Here is a 24,930-nt window from a genome sequence, read left to right on the forward strand (position 1 = left end):
CTCGGGAAATGGAGACTGTGATAGCACCTTCCCCATTAGTAGTTGGAAATGAAGAAAATTGATGTAAGATGGAAATTATGCTCTGAGAGGAGGGATAGTATTGATTTAAATTGAGATTATGCTCTGCCTTCCTCAGGGGTGATTAGGAAGGTGAAACCAGTTCACTGAAAATGGAGATTATGACAATCTGTTTCCCACAGATTATTGTGAGAGTGAATTGAATTGATGGAAAATGAGAAGATTACAGTGGCTCCTCATGAAGATTACAGTGGCTCCTCCAAGCCCAGACCTGGACAGTAAATTGAGTTGATAGTACGTTAAGTTTGCATATGCTTCTGTGGAAGAAGTGGTTGAGGTATAATTGAGATGATAATATACCTGCCCTATGTGTGGTTAGCAGGTTGAATTAGATTGTGGTATAATGCAGTTATGATTTGCTGTACCTTGATGGAAAAAGGAGATTATGATGTAACTCTCTGAGAGTTGTTGGGAGGATGATGAGAGTTGGGAGAATATTGCGCAGTGACTTCTTCCTGATTGATTTAAAGGGTGAAATGGGTTGATGAAAAATGGAAAAACCTGACAAACTCTTCCCAATGGGGAGTTGGGAAGGTAAAAGTGTTGATGGAAAGTGTAGGTTATGGTAGTGCCACCACATGGAGGTTTGATGGACAATGGAGATGATGACCATGCCTCTCCTCATATACCCAGGGAGTTGCAGTAGTGGAGGGAGTGCCGTGACTTGGCCCTGCAAGGCCCAGCTGGACTGACATGCTTGGGAGATCAGGGAGGAGGGCTACTTGCACTGAGCCTTGAAAGATCAGCAGGAGTTCTTACTGGACCAAGCATAGGAAGGCCCATGATTCCCCCACCCATGCCGCTTCTGCCTTTCGGCCAGTCCCAATTGAACCCCAGGGCTCTCACCTGAACCCCTCCAGTGCTACCCAGTGACCCCCAATCTCTCTCCTAGGGTCCACTTCACCAGTAGCACCTACAGTCCACTCACCAATCCCTGATGTCTTCTCTACCCATTGTCTAGCTGTGGTCAAGCCAGCTGGGGCAGAGCTCAGACCCCTCTGGTGTTCCTGGGTCTGCATCTCTTCAGACTGTGCCCACAGTTTGTCTCATTCAGGAACTTCTTTCTCTATAGGCTATCCTCCCCACGGGCCTTCAGGCTCTTATCATCTACCCTGATCACCCCTAATAACTTCACTTGCCCTGGGGATCCAGCACCACAAGATCTAACCTGTGTCTTCTTGAGGAAGAGAAGGGTATCTCCATCTAGAAGACAGGAAGGTGGGATACAGTTGCTGTGTATTTCCCTATTTCCTGCTGTGTGGCTTGGGTTCGGGACCTGGAGAAGGGCCGTGCACAAATGAAGAGACTAGACAAGAAATATGAATTTGAAATTACAGGGGGCCAGGCGGAGAGTCTTTCTCAAGAGGAAAGGCTTCACTGGTGCCCAGGCTCTGCCAGCCTTTTATTCAATTTTAGATACGCATATTGCCCTTAGTCAGGCCAGCAATTCCGGTAGCAGACAGACTATCTTAAAGGTCAGTAAATATTAGTAAAGATTTACTTTGAGACTATTAGGTCAGGAAATTGCTTGAGCCACCATTGTCTTGACTAAACAATTGGTGCATAGCTTTGGCCCTTGCCAAAGCTCAAGGTCCATCAGCCTTCTGGCTTCCTTGTTTACACATTCCTGGTAATGTAGACAATGGGTTGCTTCCAGCACTGCTGGATACTGTACTAGCTTGTGTATTGTCCTGGAACCTCCTTCATCAGCCACCTCTGTGAATGGAAAGTGGAAGAATATCCTCAAGCTAGCAAGGACCTGGGCAAAGGGGATCTGGAGTACTTGTGTATCTGGTTAGGGGCTGTGATAGATGAGAAGGTGGCCTGTGGCAGGCAGGGAGCCGAGCATTTTATGTGCTCTTCATGGGGTTCTCCCCATAGCCCCAGGAGCTGGCTCTCTCGTCATGCCCAGTTTCTAGGTTGCAGTGGTCACCTGCCAGAAATTATAGTGAGAAAAGGCCCGGGTGGAAAATCTATGCAAGGACCTTGTGACTGAGGTCTTGACCCCACAGAAGCAGAAACGTGAAGACTCATGAGACCACGCCTCTGCAGGTGTGAGCACCTTCTGTGTGCTGGGACTGTGCTGAGGCCGGGGTGGAGAGATGTACAGAGGGGAATCTGAACAGGGCTGCTTGCTTTCAGGTTGATCAGTGTCATGAGGAAAGAAGCCATGCATCAGACAGTCCCACACATACAAGGGAGTGAGCAAGTGGCAAGTCCTCCTGGGGGCTCCGGAGGACACCCCAAAGGAAATGACTGGGAGTGCAGTGATGGGTAGGACTAGCCAGGTGGCCAACACTCCAGGATGAGGAGGAGCACGTGCCGAGGCCCAGTGGAGTGAAGGAGGTGGGACAGTTGGGGAATGAAAAAGTTGCTATAGCCTTTAGAAGTTGTGACTCTAGACAGGCGAGGAACCCCATGCCTGGCACTGAAGAAGCTGATGGGGAGATGCAGGTCCAGTAGATCCCTTCCCCAGGGGGCTATGGAATGGGGAAGCAGCCTTGAGTCATTGTGTCTTCATAGCACAAAATGCCAGCATAGTAACGACTGGGCAGTTTTCTCTCATGTAAAGAAGTCTGGATTATCTGTGATTAGGGAGGGCCCTGTTGCCATCTTTCTGCTCCATCGCCCTCCTGTGGCTTCCAGTCTCCAGGCGACACCTGAGGGGGTGTGGCCATCACATGTGCATTTGTGGATGTGAAAGTCATTGAAAATGATGACAGGGATGTAGTGGTACCAGCAGTGAGTGGGACTAAAATCTTCAATGAAGACCACAGTGATGGGGAGGAGGCAGACAACTGCCTAAGAGGGGTGATGGGGTGCTGTCTAGGTGCAGCACTTCCATCTTCTCAGATGGGCAGCCCACTCCCTGGACCTTCAATATGATGACCCTTCCTCTTGGAGTCTCCCCTCCTCTGTCCTTGCCCGGCCACCTGCAGCCTGTCTACCCAGCACTCAACCTCCATGGTGACATGGAGTAGCAAAGGGAGCAGCTGTAACATCAGGATCCAGGGGGCCTGTAGTATCACCATGGAAACCCCTGGACTAAGGACCTTCACCACATAACCAAGAGCCTGTCCCTTGCTTGCTCTGGGACCCTCTTACTCCATGCTCCACTTGTGAAATAAAGACTACATTTTGATGAACAAGAATAGATCCAGAGACAAATGGTAGTGGAGGGGGGTGTTAGAGAGCAACCAAATATGTATGCATGCATATTAGCATAACCAGTGGACACAGACACTGGGGCGGTGGGGGCTTGCCCGGGTTGGGAATGGCTGGCGGGGGGGGGGGGGGGGGGGGCTGGGGGGGGAGGTGGTCAATTAGGGGAAAAGGAGACATATGTAAAACTTTAGACAATAAAAAAAAAAGACTACATTGAGAGAGAGGGGTTCAGGTGCTGCAGCAGGCAAAGCCTGGCACTGGTCCCTGTGAAAGCTGTCGGCACCTGTGCATGGGGGCCGTGAGGGGATGTGGAGCAGGCCCTCTGACTCGGGGTGTCGTGGCTATAAAAGCCCCAGGTAAAGGTCCAAGGCCATAATGAGCAGAGAGATGGCGTGCCCGCTGCAGGTCCTCCTGCTGGTCACCTCGATCTCCCCCTTGTCATGTGTCTCCCTGGATGGCATACCACTTGCTCACTCCCTTGTGCTATAACTTCGTGTTGGTGCCCACCTTCCTGCTCCTCTCTGGTCCAAGCCTGAGCTTCATCCCGTTCTGCGGCCAGCCTGGCTAGGCTATTTACCCTGGCACTCCCATTAAGCCGGAGGGGGCGGATACAGGAGTGCCGGTGGATCCTTACCAAACAGGAGAGGCCCCTGAGACCTCCAACCCAATGCCCTGCCCTTTACACCACACTCAGCAGAGGGTAGCTTGGCACTACACCTGCAACTCGACTCAACCTTGGACTGCTTCCAGACCCCAAATCCGAGATCTCCTTGGACTTCCATTTCCACAAAGGGCAGCCGCTGACCAACAATGAGAGTATCCTGGATCCCTGCCCACCTCCAGGAACTCAGTGTACTCAACCCAGTCCAGGGCAACCACAGAACTGCAGTCAAAGCTTCATGTGCCCAGGTTCACCTGGGAACCTTCAAGGGCTGCCCCTTGGATTCCTCCTTGGTGTTTTGTCCCACAGATTGCAGCCACTTAAAACAATAAGAGTGCCCTGGACCTCAGCTCACCTCCATATGACCTCTCAATAGACTCAAAACCCAGTTGAGGGCCCCTGCAGAGCAGCACTCACGGGGTCCTGTGACCCGGTGCACTTAAGAACCTTAAGAGCAAAGTGTCCCACTTGGACGTCCCCCCACCGAGGGCAGTCGACGACTCCTGCTGCCCAACTTCCTGGGACCAACTTGAGCCTAATGTCCTAGTGGCATATCACCTGGGGGGCCTTTGATAAGGACCAGGCCTTCCTGGACATGCCACTAGATGAGGCAGGGGACTGGGAGCAAGGTCTGAAGGAAACCCAAGCCCTGAGCACAGAGGGGTCCCTGGCTGAGCTCCTCCAGGCCAAAGACAGGCACTGTGCCCTGGAGCAGGAGGGGGAGACATTACAATAGCAGGCCTCCTGTTAGGCCTCCTCCAATAGCAGTGGTGAGATCCATGCTCTGGAGCAGCGGTTGCTAACTGGTGGTCCGAGGACCACTGGTGGTCCCTGAGGTCCGAAAGGTTGGCGACTGCTGCTCTGGAGAACTTGTATGGGCAGGTGCAGGGGCTCCTGGAAGATTTTGGACAGGCCTAAACGGGCAGGGGTGACATCCCTGGGCACTCCCGCTCTAGAACAACACAGAAAGGGAGCTGCATGGAATGTGGGTTACCTACTGGGGTGGAGATAGTGTGAACTAGCAAGACACCTTATTCACACATATTTTTATTATTTTAAATAAAAATTATTGTTCACTCATAATTTTATTATTCCACCACAAATTAAATCCTCATTTTGACATTTTGAAGTTACATTGTTAGGGGCTTAACTACTTTTTCTGTTGTATCTACAGCATGGAGAATGTTTTAAGGTAGCATATTAGTATTTGTGTGACAATCATGATATTTATTCAATTTTTGACCAATGCCATATGCCAACTGTGGATGCCAGGGTCAAGCTGAGGGGATGGGTTGGAGAAGCCCAGATCCCTCATGGTACGAAATGCCTTTCCCACATCCGGAGTTACCCTGCCTTCTCAGAGACCCCAGGCCATCCATGCCCCATACTGCAGCCCTGCTTCTCAGTGGACTCTCTGGAAGCAATGCCTCAACATGTTCCTGTTCTTCACTTGGTCCCACATCTTTCATCTGCCCGCCGGGTTATTCTCTCCTCTATGTCTAACCTTTCTGGAAGCTGTATCATTTCCCATCATATGCCTGTCCCCAGCCAGCTCTGCAGTCACTGCAGCCCAGCCTGGCCTCCTGGGCTCCAGCCAAACACCCACTGTCAGACGGGTTCATCATATAAATGCATGAAGTCAATATCTGTTCACCTTAAACTCACACAATATTGTATGTCAAATATTTGTCAATTTTTAAAAAAGTGGCCGGTTCTGTGAACCTAGAGAGAAGACTTGATGTTTGCCTGAAAGCTCAAGTTACAGGTTCTGATTGGGGAAAGTACCTTTAAATAAATTCAGAATTTACTTTTATTGGCCACTTAGAATGCAAAGCATTTCATTTGTAAACTGCTGAAATATGAAAACATGATAACCCAGGTTAAATAAGATAGTCTCTCAAAGCTGTGTGTGCTCATTTCAAGCTCAGTTTTTCTGCTTGATGTACAAAAACAATTTTCTAAGACTCTAGGAAGGAACACTACTGATCTGTGGTTTGATGAACTGTTCAACCTCCGTTACATCTCATGTTATTTTCTTGGTAAGGGTTTACAGAAATTGTAGAATAGCTTCCTTTTTCTAGTCTCACATCAATATTCTGGTTCCAGATGTCTCCTGAAAGGCACTTACCACACATGGGACTCCATCCTCATCCTTCTCACCTTCACACACTTCCGAAATTGGTGTGGACATGAGCACCGTGCTGTGTCTTCACCATCAGGAAGAAGGCTGTAAGTGCTGCTGATGACCCTGATGAACTCACCCAGGTTGACAGGATCAGGCACAAGGAACTTGGTTTGTCCAGGACAGGAAGCTGCTTTTCCTTGTGTAATTCTTTATCACCGGATTGTGCTAGGACACTGGATGGCCTGGGAGGCAGGGTGGAGGTGGGCAGCCAAGGGTTGTGCAATGGTGGGGAAAGGTGTGATGGCCACCATAAGGAGGAGGTATCTTAAGACCTACAAACGAAGCAGAGGAGTCCATATAACAGGATCTATGATAGGGTCATTTATATTGGGTTGGAGCACAATAAATGACTCAGCAGTCTGTGCAGATATTCTCTGCTAGCAGACCCCTGTTACAGTACTTAAAAATAGTACTAACTTGGGTGCTAATGACTGACAAGACAAAGAATGCAGTAGCACCAGGGGACGTACCCCCTGGTGGTCTTGTGATAGATGATTGTTTATAACCGTCATATAAGTGGATCAAATCAATATCTGTTCACCTTAAACTCACACAATATTGTATGTTAAATATTTTTCAGTTTTTAAAAAAGTGGCCAGTTCTGTGAACCTAGAGAGAAGACTTGATGTTTGCCTGAAAGCTCAAGTTACAGGTTCTGATTAGGGAAAGTACCTTCAAATAAATTCAGGATTTATTTTTATTTAGAATGCAAAGCATTTCATTTGTAAACTGCTGAAATCTGAAAACATGGTACCAGTTACTGGTTTGATATTTATTTTGATTGTCAGGGCATTCAATTTTTAACCAATGCCAAATGTCAACTGTGGACCCTGGGTATTGCTAACAAAAATATTTATGGCTGCATTTTAAGGAACTCGGATAATCAGAATGAAGTCAATATCTGTTCACCTTAAACTCACACAATATTGTGAGGAAGCTCGCTAAGGACAGTGAAGTTGGTCAAAGGACTCAGAATGAAACTCTAAAAATGAAATGAAATGAAGTTAGTTTTGTTCACATTGACATCAATCGTTCCACCTCTGACATCTTTGCGGCCCACACAATCTTATCTGCCTGTCTTCCGCGGAGTCCCTAGGGCCAGATATCAGGAGGTGGTCTGCATGCTTAAAGCACAGCAGTAATACAAGCAGCAATAGGAGCAGAGTAAGCCTACTGGGCATAAGACAATCCCCAGAGCAGCCAAATCCCATCTCCCAGGGAGAGAAGCAAGCCAGCGACTAAATGAGTCCACCAAGGAAATCTGATCAGCCTTATTCATAGCATTTTTCCTATGGGATAAGAGGTCAGTAGTGTTAGATTCATAAGAAAGTATATAGGTACATTCTTGTTTAATGAACGCACAGGTCCTGCTTGTGCTATAGTGAGAATATGTAAAGCCATTCTATTTTGCAAAACCTCATTTTTCCTTTGCCCTGTTTCTTGGTTGGTTCAGCAAGAAAATGCTCTGTCTAGAACCATTTCAGGCAGTTGCTGTGAACTTAGGCAAGGCTTGAATTTCTAGCTTTGTACTAACACTGGTATATTGGGGTGAGACAATGCAAACAGGCCACTCCTTCCAAGACAGACTGTGAGTCCCCTGGGACTTTAAAGCAGCTAAGTTTTTTTTTTTGGTAAAATCTCATAAATTTTCTTTGGTCAGGTAGGGAAGCCCAATGTGCAGTTACCAGTCTATCCATAAGGGAGATAGGGCCATATATGTGTGCCACATATCCAGATACCTTCTTTGGGAGTCAGAGGGGCACCTGCCTTTAAAGATTTGTTTTCTTTTTCTGTCCACTGAGTATCTAAAACCTTGTGCGTTATTTGACAAGTAATGGATGGGAGCCACCACATGTGCCTGTGTGTGGTGTGGTTCATCCAATGGAGCAAACCCAGCCAGCCCATTGTAGTCATACACAACGTCTAGGCTCAGATTCCAGCAGGGTCAGCGGGGACCATGTACCTGATTGACTGGCAAGAATACTGTATCCAACCTGGGGGAAGTTGCCAGCCAACCCACATTCAAGTGTCCCCTCCCTTGGTTCAGTGTCTCAAGGAGCTCTGAATAGTAGTGGACGTGGCCCCTTTTCAGCTCTGGTGTTAAGGCATCAGGCCGTAGCTTTCTAATGGATGTGATCAGTGGAACATCCCGTGTAACAGTTCCCAAGCATTGGTAGGGAGAGAACCCCATGCTGGCATCTGCCAAATTTATTTTCCTAACTGCCTTGGCAGTGACCTTTGCCCACTTGTGTAAGGTGGAAGATTGCAAAAGGGCAGGTAGCTATGCTTTTAAAATACCATGCTTTTTTGGGCATGGGGACAATACCTTCTTTCATTCATGGGGCATCTCTTGTGGGGGCTCTACAGTAGGGGCTGCAGTGGTCTTGTAAAAATTGATCCTAGAATGGGATGTAACACATTGCCCAAGGAACTTGTGGAGAGAGCTCTGTGCTGTTGCAAATATGCATGCCATTTCTGCGGGTATAGGCTGGGACAACAGCTGAAGTGGGTCTTGTAAATAATTTTTCTCTCCACCCCTTAATCGGGAGTGATGTTCTTAAAGTAAATGGCTGCTTTCTGAGGTGTAACTGATCTCTGCCCCATTGTATAGTTGGGACCAAAATCCAAGGGGCATTTGCTCCTTTTGCTGTTGGTGTCAGAATGCCCAGCCCATGCCTTCTGGCGTCACTGAAACATCTAATTCAGATGGTAACCCCTCCTGTGAGATTCCCAAGAGCTTTAATCTGTTTGACCAGCTCTTGGTTTCATTGATCTTTTGTATTTTTTTAGACTATTTTGTTTATTTCTGCTCTAATTTTTATTATTTCCTTACTTCTGTTCACTTTGGGCTTTGTTTGTTGTTCTTTTTCTCATCCCTTTAGGTGTAAGGTTAGGTTATTATTTGAAAATTTTCTTGTTTTTTTTTTTTTTTTGAGGCAGGCTTGTATTGCTATAAATTTTTCTCTTAGGATTGCTTAGCTGTGTCCCATAGATTTTGGATTGTTGTGTTTTTATTTTCATTTGTCTCAAGGTATCTTTTGATTTCTTCCTTGATCTTATTGTTAACCCATTCATTGTCCAGTAAAATGTTATTTAGTCTCCATGTCTTTGTGTGTTTTCAGTTTTCTTCTTGTAATTGATTTCTAGTTTTATACCATTGTGGTTGGGAAAATGGTTGATAAGATTTCAGTCTTTTGAAATGTATTGATGTTTGTTTTGTGGCCTAATACGTAGTCTATCCTGGAAAATGTTCCCTCTGCACTTGGAAAGAATGTATATCTGTTGCTTTGGGCTAAAAAGCTCTAAAAATATCAATTAAGTTTATCTTGTCGAATGTGTAATTTAAGGTCACTCATTCTTTGTTTATTTTCTGTCTGGAAGATCTCTCTATTGATAGCAATGGGGTGTTAAAGTTCCCTACAATAACTGTATTATTGTCCAATTTTTAATTTATATATTTAGGTGCTCCTATGTTGGGTACATAAATGTTTATAAGGGTTATATCCTCTTGTTGGATTGATCTCTTTATCACTATAAAATGTCCTTTGTAAAAAAAAAAATGTCCTTTGTCTCTTACAACCTTTGTTTAAAAGTCTATTTTGTTTGATATGAGTATTGGTACTCTAGCTTTTTTTTTTTTCCATTCCTATTTGCATTAAATAGTGAAATCCTTCCAGTTGAAAATATCTGCATGTAAGTGTAAAATCTGGTCCATCACCTGTTTTGATATAGCCCAAGAGGTAAGAATCTATATACATAAAACTCTAAGCGACCATTACGACTGAATGACCAGAACGACTGGTTGACCAGTTGCTATGATGTGCACTGACCACCTGGGGGCAGATGCTCAATGCAGGAACTTCCCCCTGGTGGTCAGTGCGCTCGCATAGACAACCTCCCGCGGCTGGCCAACCTCCTGCGGCTGGCCAACCTCCTGCGGCTGGCCAACCTCCCACGGTCCCTTACCCTGGCTGGCCAGCCCCGATCGCCCAGATCAGAACCTCCTGTGGCCCCTCCCCGTAGCTGGCCAACCTCCTGTGGCCCTTACCCCCCAGCCAGCCGGCCCTAATTGGCCCCAATCGGCCCCAATCGGGACTGGGTGAGATGCCCTGATCGGCCCCGATTGCCGGCCATGCCGAGGGACCCCACCCATGCACAAATTTGTGCACCAGGCCTCTAGTGATTTATAAAGATGAACATTTGCAATAGAAAGGGAACATTAACTTTGAAGTATTGCCTTGCAAAGAATTCCATTAGACCTGTATTAAAAATTGTGTTCAGTTATTATTATATTTTGAATTTCAAAAGTACAAGTTTTGTGGAAGAAAATGAGAGTTAAGATAATACAGAGTCCAAGAAGATCGTTAAAAATTCTCTTGTATTTTGGGAGTAATTTTAGCTTGTGTGGGATTATTTTTATCTTGTAAAGTACTTTGAAGTGGTTTGACATGGATGGGGAGCCCGGCCTTAAGTGTTTTGTAACAGGTAATATTAGCTGTTGAGGAGAGTAATTTTTGGTTTTGCTTTGTTGTTACTGTTTTGTTTTTTGTTTTGTTTTTTTTTTTGTCTTTTTTCCCCCCTCTTGCAATTTAACTCAGCTGTTTCATGGGTTAAGTACTAAAAAGGTTATGCAGCAATTTGAAATGTATATGTGTGGGAGATTTGTCCTACAGCTTTTGAATATTGTGTTCCCATTTTTTATTCTTTTTTCCTCTTTGCTTTTTAGTTTTAGAAGTTTCTGTGGACATAGCCTCAAGCTCAGAGGTTCTTTCCTCAGCTGAGCCCTTTATAGTGTTTTTGAGCTCTGGCATTTCTTTTAATTTTTTATTTTAAAGACATTATATCTTGGGGAAGTTTTATGCTTGCAACAAAATAGAGAGGAAGTGTTTTGTGCCAGTCTCAGTTTTTGATAATCGGTGTTGTGGCTGGACTGGCCCTGGTCGTTCTTATGATTGCAGGACACAGCAATAACCATCATGAAACTTAGAAAAAAAGGACAAGGTTTATTACTCATACGTCCCAGAAGAGAGGGATACATTGTATGTCAGGCCCCATACGGTGAGGCTGTGAGTAGAGAAAGAGAGGGACTGTGGGCCTGGAGTTCTACTTTTATTGGTGTTAAGGGTGGGGACCTGGCGTCTAGCACTTTTTATTGGTGAATGCAAAACATAAGAATGAGAATTTAAAGTGTGGAAAGAGGAAGAGAAGTGGCCCAAATAGTCAGTTATCTAAATCAAAGACTGGGGCTGGGGAGAGGCAGAGCTGCCTGGCTCTTTATCTAGGTGTGTGTGTGTGTGTGTGTGTGTGTGTGTGTGTGTGTGTTTAGATAGCCATCTTTGAAGTGGCTGCCTCTTTGAAATGCCTGGTCAATTAAAGTTGAAGTTAGGCTCTTGTATTACAAAAAAGGAAAAGCCAACTGGTAGGGTTTACCCAACAGAGAGATTACAGATATTTCCCATATGCTCCCTGCCCCCATACATGTATAGCCTCCCCCATTATTATCATCATTTTTTTTTCCCAAGAATGAACCTACATTGATACATTATAATCATCCAAAGTCTATTGTTTACCTTAGAGTTCACTCCTGGTATTATACATTCTGTGGGTTTGGACAACTGATAATGACATGCGTCAATCATTATAATGTCATACAGAGTATTTTGCCTGCCCTAAAAATCCTCTCTGCTCTGTCTAGTATTTCTTTTTTACTCTTTTTTGGAATTTCCATTTTTCTTTTTACATTGCCCATCTGTTTTTGCATGTTGTCTGATTTTTCCATTAGAGCCCCTAGCACAAGCAGGTCAAACTCAAAGGCTAACACGGGCCAAATAAACAAGACATGCGGCCCACGGGCTGTGAGTTTGACATGCTTGCCTTAGCATATGAATCATTGTTGCTTTAAGTATCTGATCTGATTATTCCAACATCCCTTCTGTATCTGATTCTGTTTCTCATGCTTGATGTGTCTTTCCAATCTGTGTTTTTTTGCCTTTTAGTATATCTCATAATTTTTTATTGAAAGCTGGACAGGATGTACTGGGGAAACTCCTACAAATAGGCTTTTAGTGGAGCGGTGGTAAGGTGTGGGGGAGGCGAAGCATTTTCGAATCCTGTGATTAAGTCTCAGTCAGTTAGTGAGCCTGTGCCTCTGGACTGTGAACTTAAAAGTGCTTCTTAGCCCTCCCCCCGCGCCTTAAGTTGGTTAGAATGGTCTGGAGTTGGGTATGTCCCTCATCCTGGTTTGGTTAGGCTCTGATAAAACCCCAGTGGGTTAGCCTCTGGTAAAAGAGTTTCTCTTGAGGTCAGGCCTTGTTAAGAACAGAGTGCTCTGGTACATTTCAGAATGATACCTAGTCACGTCTATTGGAAGCACTGGGGGGATTTTTTCTCCAATATTTACTTTTGAACCTGATTGAGCTCTTGGAGGTAAAATCGCACAAAAGTGTGGGGATCCCTCTATGACTGTTCCTTTTTGATTTCACTATGTTACAATAACATAGCCTTGTAAAACTAGTGAGCTTTGCTTTTTGAAAGTGTCATCCCACGTAGGTTTATTAAAATTTAAACGGAAGTAGAGATTTATTTGGTTGAATATAGGAGATTTATTGCAGCGATGGTTTCTGATTTTTCTGTGTTTTTCTTTTCAGTATTTGGACCGTGAGACTGCCACATTCATTGACAGCAGTGGACAGTTTGTTTCCTCTCAGGTGACAGGGACTAGCCGGAACCCTTACTGCGGCTACGAACATCAGGCTCTCTCCAGGCAGGAGCGCGCGGAGGAGGACTCCTTGCTGACCGCCTTACAGGGGCAGATCCCTGACGTGGGCCCTGTCCCCTTTGTGAAGAGCAGTGACCCTTCTTCCAGCTACTTTGTCATCTTGAACTCTGCAGACTTCTTCAAGGTGGGAAGCCAGCTAGAGGTGCTGGTTCACGTACAGGATTTTCAGAGACAGCCCAAGAAGTATGGTGGGGACTACCTGCAGGCCAGAATCCACTCCCCGAAGCTGCAGGCAGGGGCTGTGGGCAGAGTGGTGGACTACCAGAATGGCTTTTACAAGGTCTTCTTTACTTTGCTCTGGCCAGGCAAAGTTACAGTGTCCGTCTCTCTGGTCCACCCCAGTGAAGGGATCAGAGTTCTTCAGCACCTACAGGAAGAGAAACCAGACAGGGTCTATTTCAAGAGTCTCTTTCGTTCAGGAAGAATTTCTGAAACTACTGAGTGCAACGTGTGTCTGCCTCGGCTCCTGCCCCTGTGTAACTTTACAGACCTGTACACGGGTGAGCCCTGGTTCTGCTTCAAACCAAAGAAGCTTCCTTGCAGCAGCAGAATCAACCATTTCAAAGGCGGCTACCAGAAGGGCCTCCTGACCGCTGCTGAGAGTGCTTTCTTCCAGAGGTACATGCGTCTTGTCCTGGGGGTGGGGGTGGGGGTGGGGTGGGGAGAGAGGATCTAACAGTCTTTTTTCACTGTCTGTGTCCCACTTAGGAGACATTGTCACACTTGGGAGGCTTGCTTGTTTTGATTATGTGCTACTTACATCCTCTAGACTTGGCCCAGTTCAGGAGAGGTGGTGAATAAGAAAGTAAACACAGATTTATGCTTTGTGATTGTTTTTTTAAAAGTGAAGCTTAGCGTTTATTTCGGTTCAAATTAAAGACCTTTTACCCTTGAATTTTCATTTTTTTACCCTCATATCTGTGTTTCATTTCAGAACTATGTAGCACAACTGTAGCTCTATAAGCAAGATCATTAATTAACAGAACATATACAAATCATCCAAGAACAGGGCTGATAAGAGGTCTTATAGTCAGGCCAATGTTTTAGCTTCATTGTCTGGTAAACTAAAATAACTCTAAAATAACTTTTTTTAAGCTTTTTAAAAATCTTCACCCAAGGATATGTGTTCTTTATAAATTAATTTTTAGAGAGAGGAAGGGGGGAGAGAGAGAAAGAGAGAGAAACATCAATGTGAGAGGGAAACATTGATCAGTTGCCTCCCACAGGCTCCCCTGCCTGGATCGAACCTGCAACTTAGAAATGTGTCCTGACCAGGAATCGAACCCGCAGCCTTTCATTGTATGGGATGATGCTCCAACCAACTGAGCCACTGGCCAGAGCTAAACTAAAATAATTTTAAGAGACTAAAATACCAGTTGTTAAAATCATATAAACATTTATTAATAGGAAGAAGACTATGAATATAGCATCATTGCTGGGTTAATTTAATGATGAGCATGGGAAGCCAGGAAATACCACAGCAAACTATATATTTTAACTTAACAGTTTTGTCTTCTTGAACGTAAGTATAAAACTCTTTTAGCATAATGATCAATATATGTACTAATGTGCAAAATGGAATGCACGTTAGTATGAATTAAACTTTCTGTTTTCTTCAACATTCCATGTAATGCTGAAAAAAAAAATATTTCTAAGATATAAAAAGTTAATAAAAGCTATATAGTCAAAAGTACAATTATTTGAAAGAACAAAATGTTTTTTTTTTAATTTTTAATGAAACATATACTTTTTAAACATTCTTTGGTAGAAAGAGATTTTTGTTGATTACATTGGTCACCCTGAAAAATATATTTTATGTCCAGTCATTACTTAATGTGGTAAAATTTCCTACCGTAACAGGAGCTTCTTCTGGAGTCTGCTCTGCTCCTAACAGTTTACCCACAGTTGATGGACTCATGCTATGCTTTTAGAAGGCCAGCAGAGGGAGCACTACTCAATGTATTTATTGTACTGGCTTTGAGAAGTGCAAAAGGACTTTAGCTTTAGTTTTAATCCTGTGTTCGATCTCAGGCATGCTATTTATTGATGACTATGAACAAATTATTTTATTTCTGTGCACTTTTTGTCTATGAATGAAAACTGCTCATTTATGAGTTGTGTTGTCAGTCTACTTAGTGGCCTAACAGAGGAGAAAGCATAGCTAATAGTTTACTTGGATTCCAGGTGAGAGAAAGGTTAGAGAATGAAATTTGTGTCAAATTTAAAATATGTCTAACATAAATCCTACCACTAAGACAAACAAACAAACACAAAAACAGCTGTGAATCTAGAAGGATAAAATAATATCTGTCCCTGCCCTTTCTTGCAAATCCTGGACGAGGCTGGCTAATGGCACTTTGTAGTAGCATTATTAAGAAATTCTACTTGCCCTAGCGGGTTTGGCTCAGTGGATAGAGCATCAGCCTGTGGACTGAAGAGTCCAGGGTTCGATTCCGGTCAAGGGCATATGCCTGGGTTGAGGGCTCAAACCCCAGTGGGGGTGTGCAGGAGATAGCTGATCAATGATTCTTTCTCATCATTGATCTTCCTATCTCTCTTCCTCTCCCTTCCTCTCTGAAATAAATAAAAATATATTAAAAAAAGAGAAATTCTACTTACCTGGGATTTTGCTGGAAAAACTATTTGAGGTGACATAAGTTTTTAGAAGCCGAATATTTGACAGAGTCCTGATACCAATTTTATTTTTTGCATTGTTTACTCTGTTAAAATTCTGAAACTTTGTACCAGGCTAACTGAAAGAGAAAGAGAAAGATTGAAATTGATCACTTGAAAGATCTTGTGTATACTGTTTGGAACTTGTGGCCTGAATATGGTGAACTGATACCCATTTTTACTTCTTTTCTTGGTGGCTCATAATGTTGCTTAATTCAGAAAGGATTAAGAAGCTTAATCTTGTTCTCAGGGTTCTTAAATGATGGATAAATAAGGTGATCTAATGCTTGTTTTTCACTCTTAAGGAAAAAAAAGTATTGGTTTTGGAAAAAAACAACAATACTTTGCTTAGAAGATACTATTAATACAAGGGAAAATCTTTTGAAAAAATGAAATTATCACATACAAAGCTTCCCTTTATTTTAGCATGATTTATAATTCTTTTCTTTTTTACTTTGTATTAAAAAAACTTCAAATCTTTAAAAACTCTGCAAGAATAATAACAATGAGCACCCTTATATCTTTAACTTAGATTCACCATTGTTAATGTTTTACCACAAATGCTATCCATCTCTTTCCCTCTGTATGTATGTGTATATGTGTGTGTCTGTGTATAATTTTTCCACCCAGACCATTTGAGAGTAAGTGGAAAACATCATGGCACTGAACCCCATAAGTATGCATCTCTAGGAAATGGACTTTCTCCAACATATAACCATAACACAGTTATCATACTTTGGACATTTATCATTGATATGATATTATTTAATATGTAGCCCATATCCAAGTTTCTGCAGTTGTCCCAATAATATGCTTCATAGCTACCTTTTTTATTTTAACTAATTGAGTCAATGTTTATACACAATGTGTTTAATTATCTCTTTAATCTCCTTTAATCCAGAAGAGGTCTCCAGTTTATTTGTTTTTTAGAGTGTTAAGAATTTTTATCTCACTATTTTGTAGAATGTCCCTTAATTTGGATTTGCTGCTTTATTTCTCTATGACTAGAGTGAGTTAAACATTTTTACAGGAAAATTGCAGAGGTAAAGTTTTCTTTGTTTCCTTCCCTTAAAGTTCTAAATTCATGAGCGCAGTTTATGTGTGCCCTTTTAAAAGTTGTATGCTCTCTTAAGTGTCAATTATTTAACTTATGAAATTTTGTTATTCTCTAATATAGCCCCCTATACTTCCTTAATTGTTATTTTGTCTCTCTCCCCCATTAAATGTCATTTCCATAAAGGAGGAGGTGCTGTGGAGTTTGTTTACTATTATATACCTGACATCTAGGAGTGCCTGGCATATAGTAAAGTTTAGGCATTATTGAAGCAACAAATCTCTTTTGAATTGACTTTTGATAAAACAAAAAATCATTACTGCAAGTTCCCATATCAAGAGTTTGGAAAGTTAGCATTTTATTTTATTTTAAATATATTTTATTAATTTTTTTATAGAGAGGAAGGGAGAGAGATAGAGAGTTAGAAATATCAACGAGAGAGAAACATCGATCAGCTACCTTCTGCACACCCCCCAATGGGGATGTGCCCACAACCGAGGTACATGCCCTTGACCAGAATTGAACCTGGATCCTTCGGTCCGCAGGCTGATGCTCTATCCACTGAGCCAAACCAGTCAAGGCAGCATTTTATTTTTTTAAATTTGTTTTTGGTTTAAGTGTAAAAAACCTAATTATTGTGACCCAGTTTCTGGAAGAGTTCACCTGGTTTTCAATATTTTTCTTTTGGGCTCTGGTCTCTCCCACTTTTCACACAGCCCTCCATCAAATATTTTCTAAGCACAGACTCTAGTCCAGAGCCTGTGCTAGTAGGTACTGAAAACAAAAGGTTAGGGAGACACAATCCGTGTCTTCAAAGAGTTCATGTTTTAGTAAGGGGAACAGACCCTAAAGAGCCATAGTAATGATGAACAAAGTACTGCATGAGCACATGTCTGGGCCAAGAGCCTACAGTAGGACTCATCTCAGTTCTAGGCAAGGCCGAAGGAATCTGGCATGTGACTGAACTGCTGCACAGGCTTGCAGCCTGAGAACTAGGGACTAAGTAGTGACAACATAGATATTCTCATCAGTGTGAGCCTTCTCCGAGTCTGAGGGTAGTAAGCAATTCAGACCAGAATTTGTCATTTTGGAAGTTTGGGTTAAGAGCTAAGCAGTGAAAAATTAATCTATTTAATTCCTACCCAGATTATAAGACTTGTTTATTTCTGGAGACCTAGTTACTAATGATTGTGTTGATTAATATTTATGAGACTATTTCATCTTAATGAGCCTCTATGAAATCATATCCATTTTTTTATTTGTAGATAAAGATACATATTGGAAAATAACTATTCCTGAATCTAAGTCTGTACTCTTTTTATTCCTCTTAAAGTGGTGTCAATATAAAAATGCCAATCAACTCCAGCGGACCTGATTGGGTGACTGTAGTTCCCAGGAGAATAAAAGGTAAAATGGAATGAGCTCTATGATTTGTTGCTTTTCTTGCTAAGTGGGTTGAAGCTCTGTAGTTTCACTGATGTTACAAAGCCCTTTCCTCCCTTTAATGTGACATGGTTACTTCTGAGCACAATAGAAAATACTGAAAGAGCTGTTAGATTCAAGTAAATCAGACCTTATGTGCATAATCTTGGCTTTTGCTATTCATGCTTATGTAAAAGTTGTCTTTTCCCTACTCCCCTCTCTCTTTGGCTTCTTAAGAGCCTTTAGAACTGTTCTGTCCATTATGGTAGGTATTAGCCATATGTGGCTATTTAAATGTAAATTAATTAAAATTAAATAAAAATTTAAAATTAATTCTTTTTAAATTTAATTTTTTACTTAATTTTATTTTTTTCCACTTATCCCCTCTATACCCTCCTCCGCCTCCCCCCAACACACACTCACCACACTTGTCTATGTCCATGAGTTCTTTAAAAAAAAATTAATTCCTGAGTCACACATGCTCAATAGCCACATCTTCCAGAGAGAGCGTGACTCTGCTGACACCTTGGTTTTGGCCCAGTGGTAACTGATTTTGAATATCTGGCCTCCAAAACTGAAAGAGAATAACTTTATGGTGTTTTAAGCCACTGAATTCGTGGTAATTTGTTACAGCAGCCACAGGAAACTAATGCAAAGACTACATACACATTCTGTTTCTGCCTACACTTTCACCCACTGACTTTAGATTCATCAGTAGATCTTGCATGTGGCAGTTATTTCTGTGGTGTTCTAATGATTGCTATATCTCATTCTTAAGACATTTGTTAATTGGTATTTTTCCTTCTTTCCCATTGATTTGTCAATATAAACTCATGATTATTTATTTCACTCTTTGGGTTATAATTCAGTTCAATATTTTTTTGTTCAAAATATTTTGGCAATCGGGAACTTTTTTGGTTTGGCTTCTGTGTCCTTTTGACATGCTCTTATCATTTTTTTGTTTGTTTTTTGATGATTTCCTTCCCAGGTACAACAAGATATTTCAGGCCCATCTTGTATTTTTTTTTGTCCTGGTCTTAGAAGAGTTCACAAAAAGCGTTTCTTCTTTTATTATTTCACTTATGAACCCTATATTTTGGAAGGGTTCTTTTCCCCTATGAAATTTTGTTATTTATGTACTAGAGGCCCAGTGCACGATTGAAATCGCTCACGAGGAGGTGCCCCACCTCTCCCCGCCCCATGTGAGGAGGCACCCTGCGGACTGCCACCGAGGGGCGACTGGGACCCGCGCCTGACTTCCACCCACCCACCCACCCACACCCGCCTTCTCTCTGGGATTAGTCTCTTCCATGCTTCTGTGTTTCTGGATCTATTTTGTTCATTAGTTTATTTTGTTCATTAGATTCCATATATGAGTGAGATCATATGATACATATCTTTTTCTGACTGGCTTATTTCACTTAGCATGATACTGTCCAGGTCCCTCCATGCTGTCTCAAAGGGTAAGAGATCCTTCTTTTTTTTACTGCTGTACAGTATTCCATGGTGTAAATGTATCACAACTTTTTTTATTCACTCATCTACTGATGGGCACTTGGGCTGTTTCCAGATCTTAGCTATTGTAAATTGTGCTGCTATGAACCTAGGGGTGCATTTTTTCTGATTGGTGTTCTGGGTTTCTTAGCTTATATTACTAAAAGTGGGATCACTGGGTCAAATTGGGAGTTCCATATTTAATTTTTTGAGGAAACTCCATACTGTTTTCCACAGTGGCTACACTTGTCTGCATTCCCACCAGCAGTGTACTAGGGTTCACTTTACTCCACATCCTCACCAGCACTTGTCATTTGTTGATTTGTTGATGATAGCCATTCTGACAGGTGTGAGATGTTACCTCATTGACATTTTAATTTGCATCTCTCTGGTGATCAGTGATTTTGGGCATTTTTTCATAGTCTCTTGGCCATCTGTATGTCCACTTTGGAGAAGTGTCACACTATTTAGGTCCTATGCCCATTTTTAAATTGGATTGGATTCCTTTTGTTAAGTTGTGTGTGTTCCTTTTATATTTGGATATTAACCCTTTATCAGATGTATCTTGCCAGATATGTTCTCCCATACAGTGGGGCTCCCTTTTCATTATGTTGATGGTTTCTTTTGCTGTGCAGAAGCTTTTTATTTTGATGTAGTTGCATTTGTTTATTTTCTCCTTAGTTTCCTTTGCCCTAGGAGATGTATCCCCAAGCATATTGCTACGAGAGATGTCTGAGATTTTGCTGCCTATGGTTTGTTCTAGGATTTTTATGGTTTCATGACTTACATTTAAGTCTTTTATCCATTTTTAGTTTATTTTTGTGTATGGTGTAAGTTGGTGGTCTAGTTTCATTTTTTTTTGCATGTATCTGTCCAATTTTGCCAACACAATTTATTGAAGAGACTGTCTTTACTTCATTGTATGTTCTTGCCTCCTTTGTCAAATATTAATTGAGCGTAATGTGTTTGGTCAATTTCTGGGTTCTCTGTTCTGTACCATTAACCTATAAGCCTGTTCTTGTGCCAGTACCAGGCTATTTTGATTGCATTGGCTTTGTAGTATAACTTGATATCTGTTTTTGAGATCCCTCCAACTTTGTTCTTCTTTCTCAAGATTGCTACAGCTATTTGGGGTCTTTTTTGATTCCATATACATTTTTGGAGTGTTTGTTGTAGTTCTTGAAATATGCCGTTGTTATTTTAATAGGGATTTCATTGAATCTATAGATTGCTTTGGGTAGTACGGATGTTTTAATTTTACTAATCCGTGAACCAGGGCTTTTGTTTGCTGGGAGTTTTTTATTCCTGTTTCACTTTCACCAGTTGTTATTGGCCTATTCTGGTTTTCTGATTCTTCCTGATTCAGTTTTGGGAGATTGTAATTTTCTAGCAATTTGTCCATTTCATCCACATTGTCTTGTTGGCATATAGTTGTTCATAGTATTTATTTTCGTACAATCCTTTGTATTTCTGTGGTGTCAGTGGTTACTTCATCACTTTCATTTCTAATTTTATTTATTTGAGTCCTCTTTGTTTCTTGATGAGTCTGGCTAAGGGTTCATCAATCTTGTTGTTCTTTTCAAAGAACCAGCTCTTGGTTTCATTGTATTTTGTATTGTTTTTTCAGCCTCTGTGCCATTTACTTCTGCTCGAGTCTTTATTATTTTCTCCCTCATACTTACTCTGGGCTTTTCTTGGTGTTCTCCTTCTAATTCTTTAAGTTGTAGGGTTAAATAGTTTTTTATTAGTTTTTCTTGTTTTTTAGGATAGGCCTGTAGTACTATTAACTTCCCTCTTAAGGGCTGCCTTTGCTGTGTCCTAGAGATTTTGTGATGAATGTTCATTTTCATTTGTTTCCAGGAAGTTTTTTTATTTCTTTCTTTATCTCATTGGTAACCCATTCATTGTTTTTGAGTGTTTTTACTGTAGTTGATTTCTAATTTTATTCCATTGTGATCTGAGAAGATGTTTGATATGATTTCATTCTTCTTGAACTTGTAGAGACTTTTTTGGTGTCCTAACATGTGGTCTGTCTCTGAGAATGACCTATATGCACTTGAGAAGAATGTATATTCTGCAGATTTGGGGTGAAATGTTCTATAAATGTCAATTAAATCCATCTGATCCAGTGTGTCATTTAGAGTCACTGTTGCTTGTTAAATTTTGTTTGTAAGATGTCTCCATTGAAGTCAGCAGGGTGTTAAATTCCTTTACTACAGTGGTTCTCAACCTTGGCTGCGCATTAGAATCACCTGGGAATCTTCTTAAAATCCTGATTTCTGGGCCTCATCCTCTGGAAATTCTGTTTGTTACTGATGTTGTGGCCCCACCCCATAACAAAGAAACAGAATTTTTGGAGGGTGATGCCCAGAAATCAAGATTTTAAAAAGATTCCCAGGTGATTCTAATGTGCAGCCAAGGTTGAGAACCACTGCTCTACTAGGACTGTATTGCTGTTGATCTCTCCCTTAAAGTCCTCCAGAAGTGTTCTTATATTTTAGGTGCTTCTATATTGGATGCATATATGTTTTACCAGGATTATATTCTCTTATTTGATCGTTCCCTTTAGTATTATACTAGAGGCCCGGTGCACGACATTCGTGCACTCAGGAGGGGGGTGTGCGGGGAGGTTAGTCTATCAGCCCGGCCTGTGCCCTTTTGCAGTCCAGGAGCCCTTGGGGGATGTCTGACTGATGGCTTAGGCCCGCTCCCCACCCTATTGGCTGGAAGGGTCTGGAGTATGAGGGAATGACTACTAGTAAGCACAGGAAACTGGAGTGTCTGTCTCCTGAGCTCTAACCCAAGAGCCCCAAACCCTTGCTTCTGCTCACACAGCTCTAGTCCACTTTACCCTCTCTCTGTCTGAGCTCAAGGTGAGTGGCTGTACACTAAATTTTGTGCATTGGTCCTTGAGAGGGTGCCTGCGTTTTCAGCAGTCTCTCCCTGGCAGATAGCAACCCTGCTGCTTTTCACAGCCAGATGTTTGTGGGCACCTTTCTCAGTTCTGGTGCTCTGGGCTGTGGGGCCAAGCTTGGGGTTTAGACCCCAGAGTTCTCATTGGAATCCCCCACAGGTGAGATATCCCTCTGGAACTTCAGCTATTGTCTGTGGGAGCCTGGCCAGCCCTTTCATGCCTCTGACCTTCCTACCAGTCTCTATGTGGTCTCTGACTTTCATCCTTTGCTTTTTTCACCTTTAAAAGATATTTGGACTAGCTATTCTCTGAGGTCCCTTTCAACATGCTCTGTATCTGCAGATATTTCTTCCTATACGTATTTTTAGCTTTCCTCCATAAAATGCTTATTAGCCTTTAGGGGACTAAAATATAAAGAAAAACCCCCCACAAATTCCCAAGGTTTTATAGAGGGATTCAAGGTAAATTCAAGTTCAAGCTATTATGGCTACTGTGTAGCTAGGACCTTCTATATCCCCTGCACTTGACTGTTTGTACCTAAACAGCTTGACACACAGTCCTAATTCCTTTTCTCCCTGAGATGGCACCCAAGTATTCCTGTGCTCATTGTGTTCCCTTGTCAAGGAGTTATTTGACTGTTTCTTCTCTGTCTTGGCTTTCTTTCCTGTTATGAACCATGCACTCCCCTGTGGCATGCCTTTACTGTTCTTTCTCCTATAGATAATTCCAGGCCAGAAAATTAAGGGATGTATGTACACATAAATATACCCCATCTTTAATTTGCACTGTATCTCTCTCCGGCTCTTTCTGGATAACTTAGGGAAACTTATCTCTCTGTTTTTCTCTCTCTCATTTTGTCCCATTTGTGGCCCACATGGCCCTCATTATGGGTAATGAAGGACATGGGATGACACCCTTTGAGGAAAATTTAAGCTGTGGTCTTGAGAGAGAAGCCAAGGCATTTAGAGAAGCAGGGACCTTACATGTGAATAATCAAAACTATCCCTTCTGTTTTGCATAAAGATCTTTATTTCTGCCTTTGCAACCACCTCTATGTAAACTCAGTTTTATTTTGAAATTATTTTTATCCCACATGTATAGTGCACTAGGGGTTATATTATTGATTTAATAGATTTTCATATCTCAGTTATCTTAAGTGAAAATGCATTTTGAATTCCAAGAAACGCTGACTTTATAAATAACTTTTGACTGCTTATTAAAATTCTGTCAGTCAAGAAATGTTGTTGTCCAAGCTGACCATAAGAGGGCAATGTAGGTACATACATTTCACTTAAAAATACATTCTGTTATCTAGAGCTGCAAGTTTAAAGAATCAGATTTAGTAATTGATTTGCTTTGCTTGTCTTAACACTGATAGTATGATTAACATTTGAATAGAAATGGTAATTGTTTTCTGTGTGATATACACTTTTCTTTATAACATGTATTTGACACAGAATAGCCGAGTGTACTGAGTTAACCTTGGTAAAAATTATAACTTCAAAATCACTTTATAAAAAATGTTTTTATTGATTTTAGAGGAAGGGAGAGGGATAGAGAGATAGAAACACGATGAGAGAGACACACATCAATCGGCTGTCTCCTACATGTCCCCTACTGGGGATTGAGCCTGAAACCTGGGCATGTGCCCTGACTGGGAATCAAACCACTGTCTTTGTTCACCGGCTGAGCCAAAATCACTTTTAATTCCTATCCTACTAAATATTTTCATGGGCCCCGGGTGTCTGCTCTGGTGCTTTCTGGCCTGTGTAGCCTTGACCTGCAGATAAGGTGTGCTTTGAGTAAGGTGTGGTAGTAGGGTAAAGCCACACTTGGTACATGTTGAGAAATTGTTTTTGAATAAGCCAAATATGTATTTCAATAAAGAGGGCTTCTTCTTTAGCCATCAACTTGATTCATCTTTGTCCCTTCATTCATTCATCCATCCTTTCATCCTATCTAATAAAGCAGGAATATGTAAATTGACCATCATACCATCACAAATATGGTGGTGCCCACAGCAGAGGCAGGGTTTCCGTAACATGGCTGCGCCCACAGGAGGGGACCTCAGGCCGTGCCCCCCGCCTGGCAGGGCTTGATGGGAGACCTCAGGCCATGCCCCCTTCCTGGTGGGGCTTGATGGGGGACCTCAAGGCGCACCCCCTGCCCCGGCCCAGCCTGGGGGACCTCAGGCCGCGCCACCGCCCTGGCGCCAGGCCGGAGGGCCTCAGGCTACGTCCCCCACCTCCGTGCCAGGCCGGGTGACCTCAGACTGCGCCCCCCTCCCTGCCCGGCAGGGCTTGACGGGGGACCTCAAGGTGCACCGCCCGCCCCGGCCTGGGCTGGGGGACCTCAGGCCGTGCCCCGCCCAGCAGGGCTTGATGGGGGACTTCAAGGCACGCCCCCGCCTTGGTGCCAGGCTGCCCACCCTGGCGTCAGGCCGAGGGACCTCAGGCTGCGCCCCCCACCCCGGTGCTTGGTGGGGGGACCTGAGGTTGTGTTGGAG

The 24,930-nt window shown here is 42.6% G+C and overlaps 1 protein-coding gene across 6 annotated transcripts in view; it reads left to right on the forward strand.

The window, feature by feature from the left end:
• NXPE3 (neurexophilin and PC-esterase domain family member 3) overlaps positions 1-24,930 on the forward strand; it is a 74,244-nt gene that overhangs the window by 42,003 nt on the left and 7,311 nt on the right. For all 6 annotated transcript variants that reach the window (XM_070406117.1, XM_070406115.1, XM_070406116.1 and 3 more), the window contains 2 exons: positions 12,737-13,485; positions 17,928-18,001. In XM_070406117.1, the coding sequence (XP_070262218.1) occupies positions 12,737-13,485; positions 17,928-18,001 (823 nt within the window). The remainder of the gene's footprint in view (positions 1-12,736; positions 13,486-17,927; positions 18,002-24,930) is intronic.

Source organism: Myotis yumanensis, unplaced genomic scaffold (assembly GCF_028538775.1).
Source record: "Myotis yumanensis isolate MYYU_CA2020_CCGP unplaced genomic scaffold, mMyoYum1.0.hap1 SCAF_2, whole genome shotgun sequence".
NCBI lineage: Eukaryota > Metazoa > Chordata > Mammalia > Chiroptera > Vespertilionidae > Myotis > Myotis yumanensis.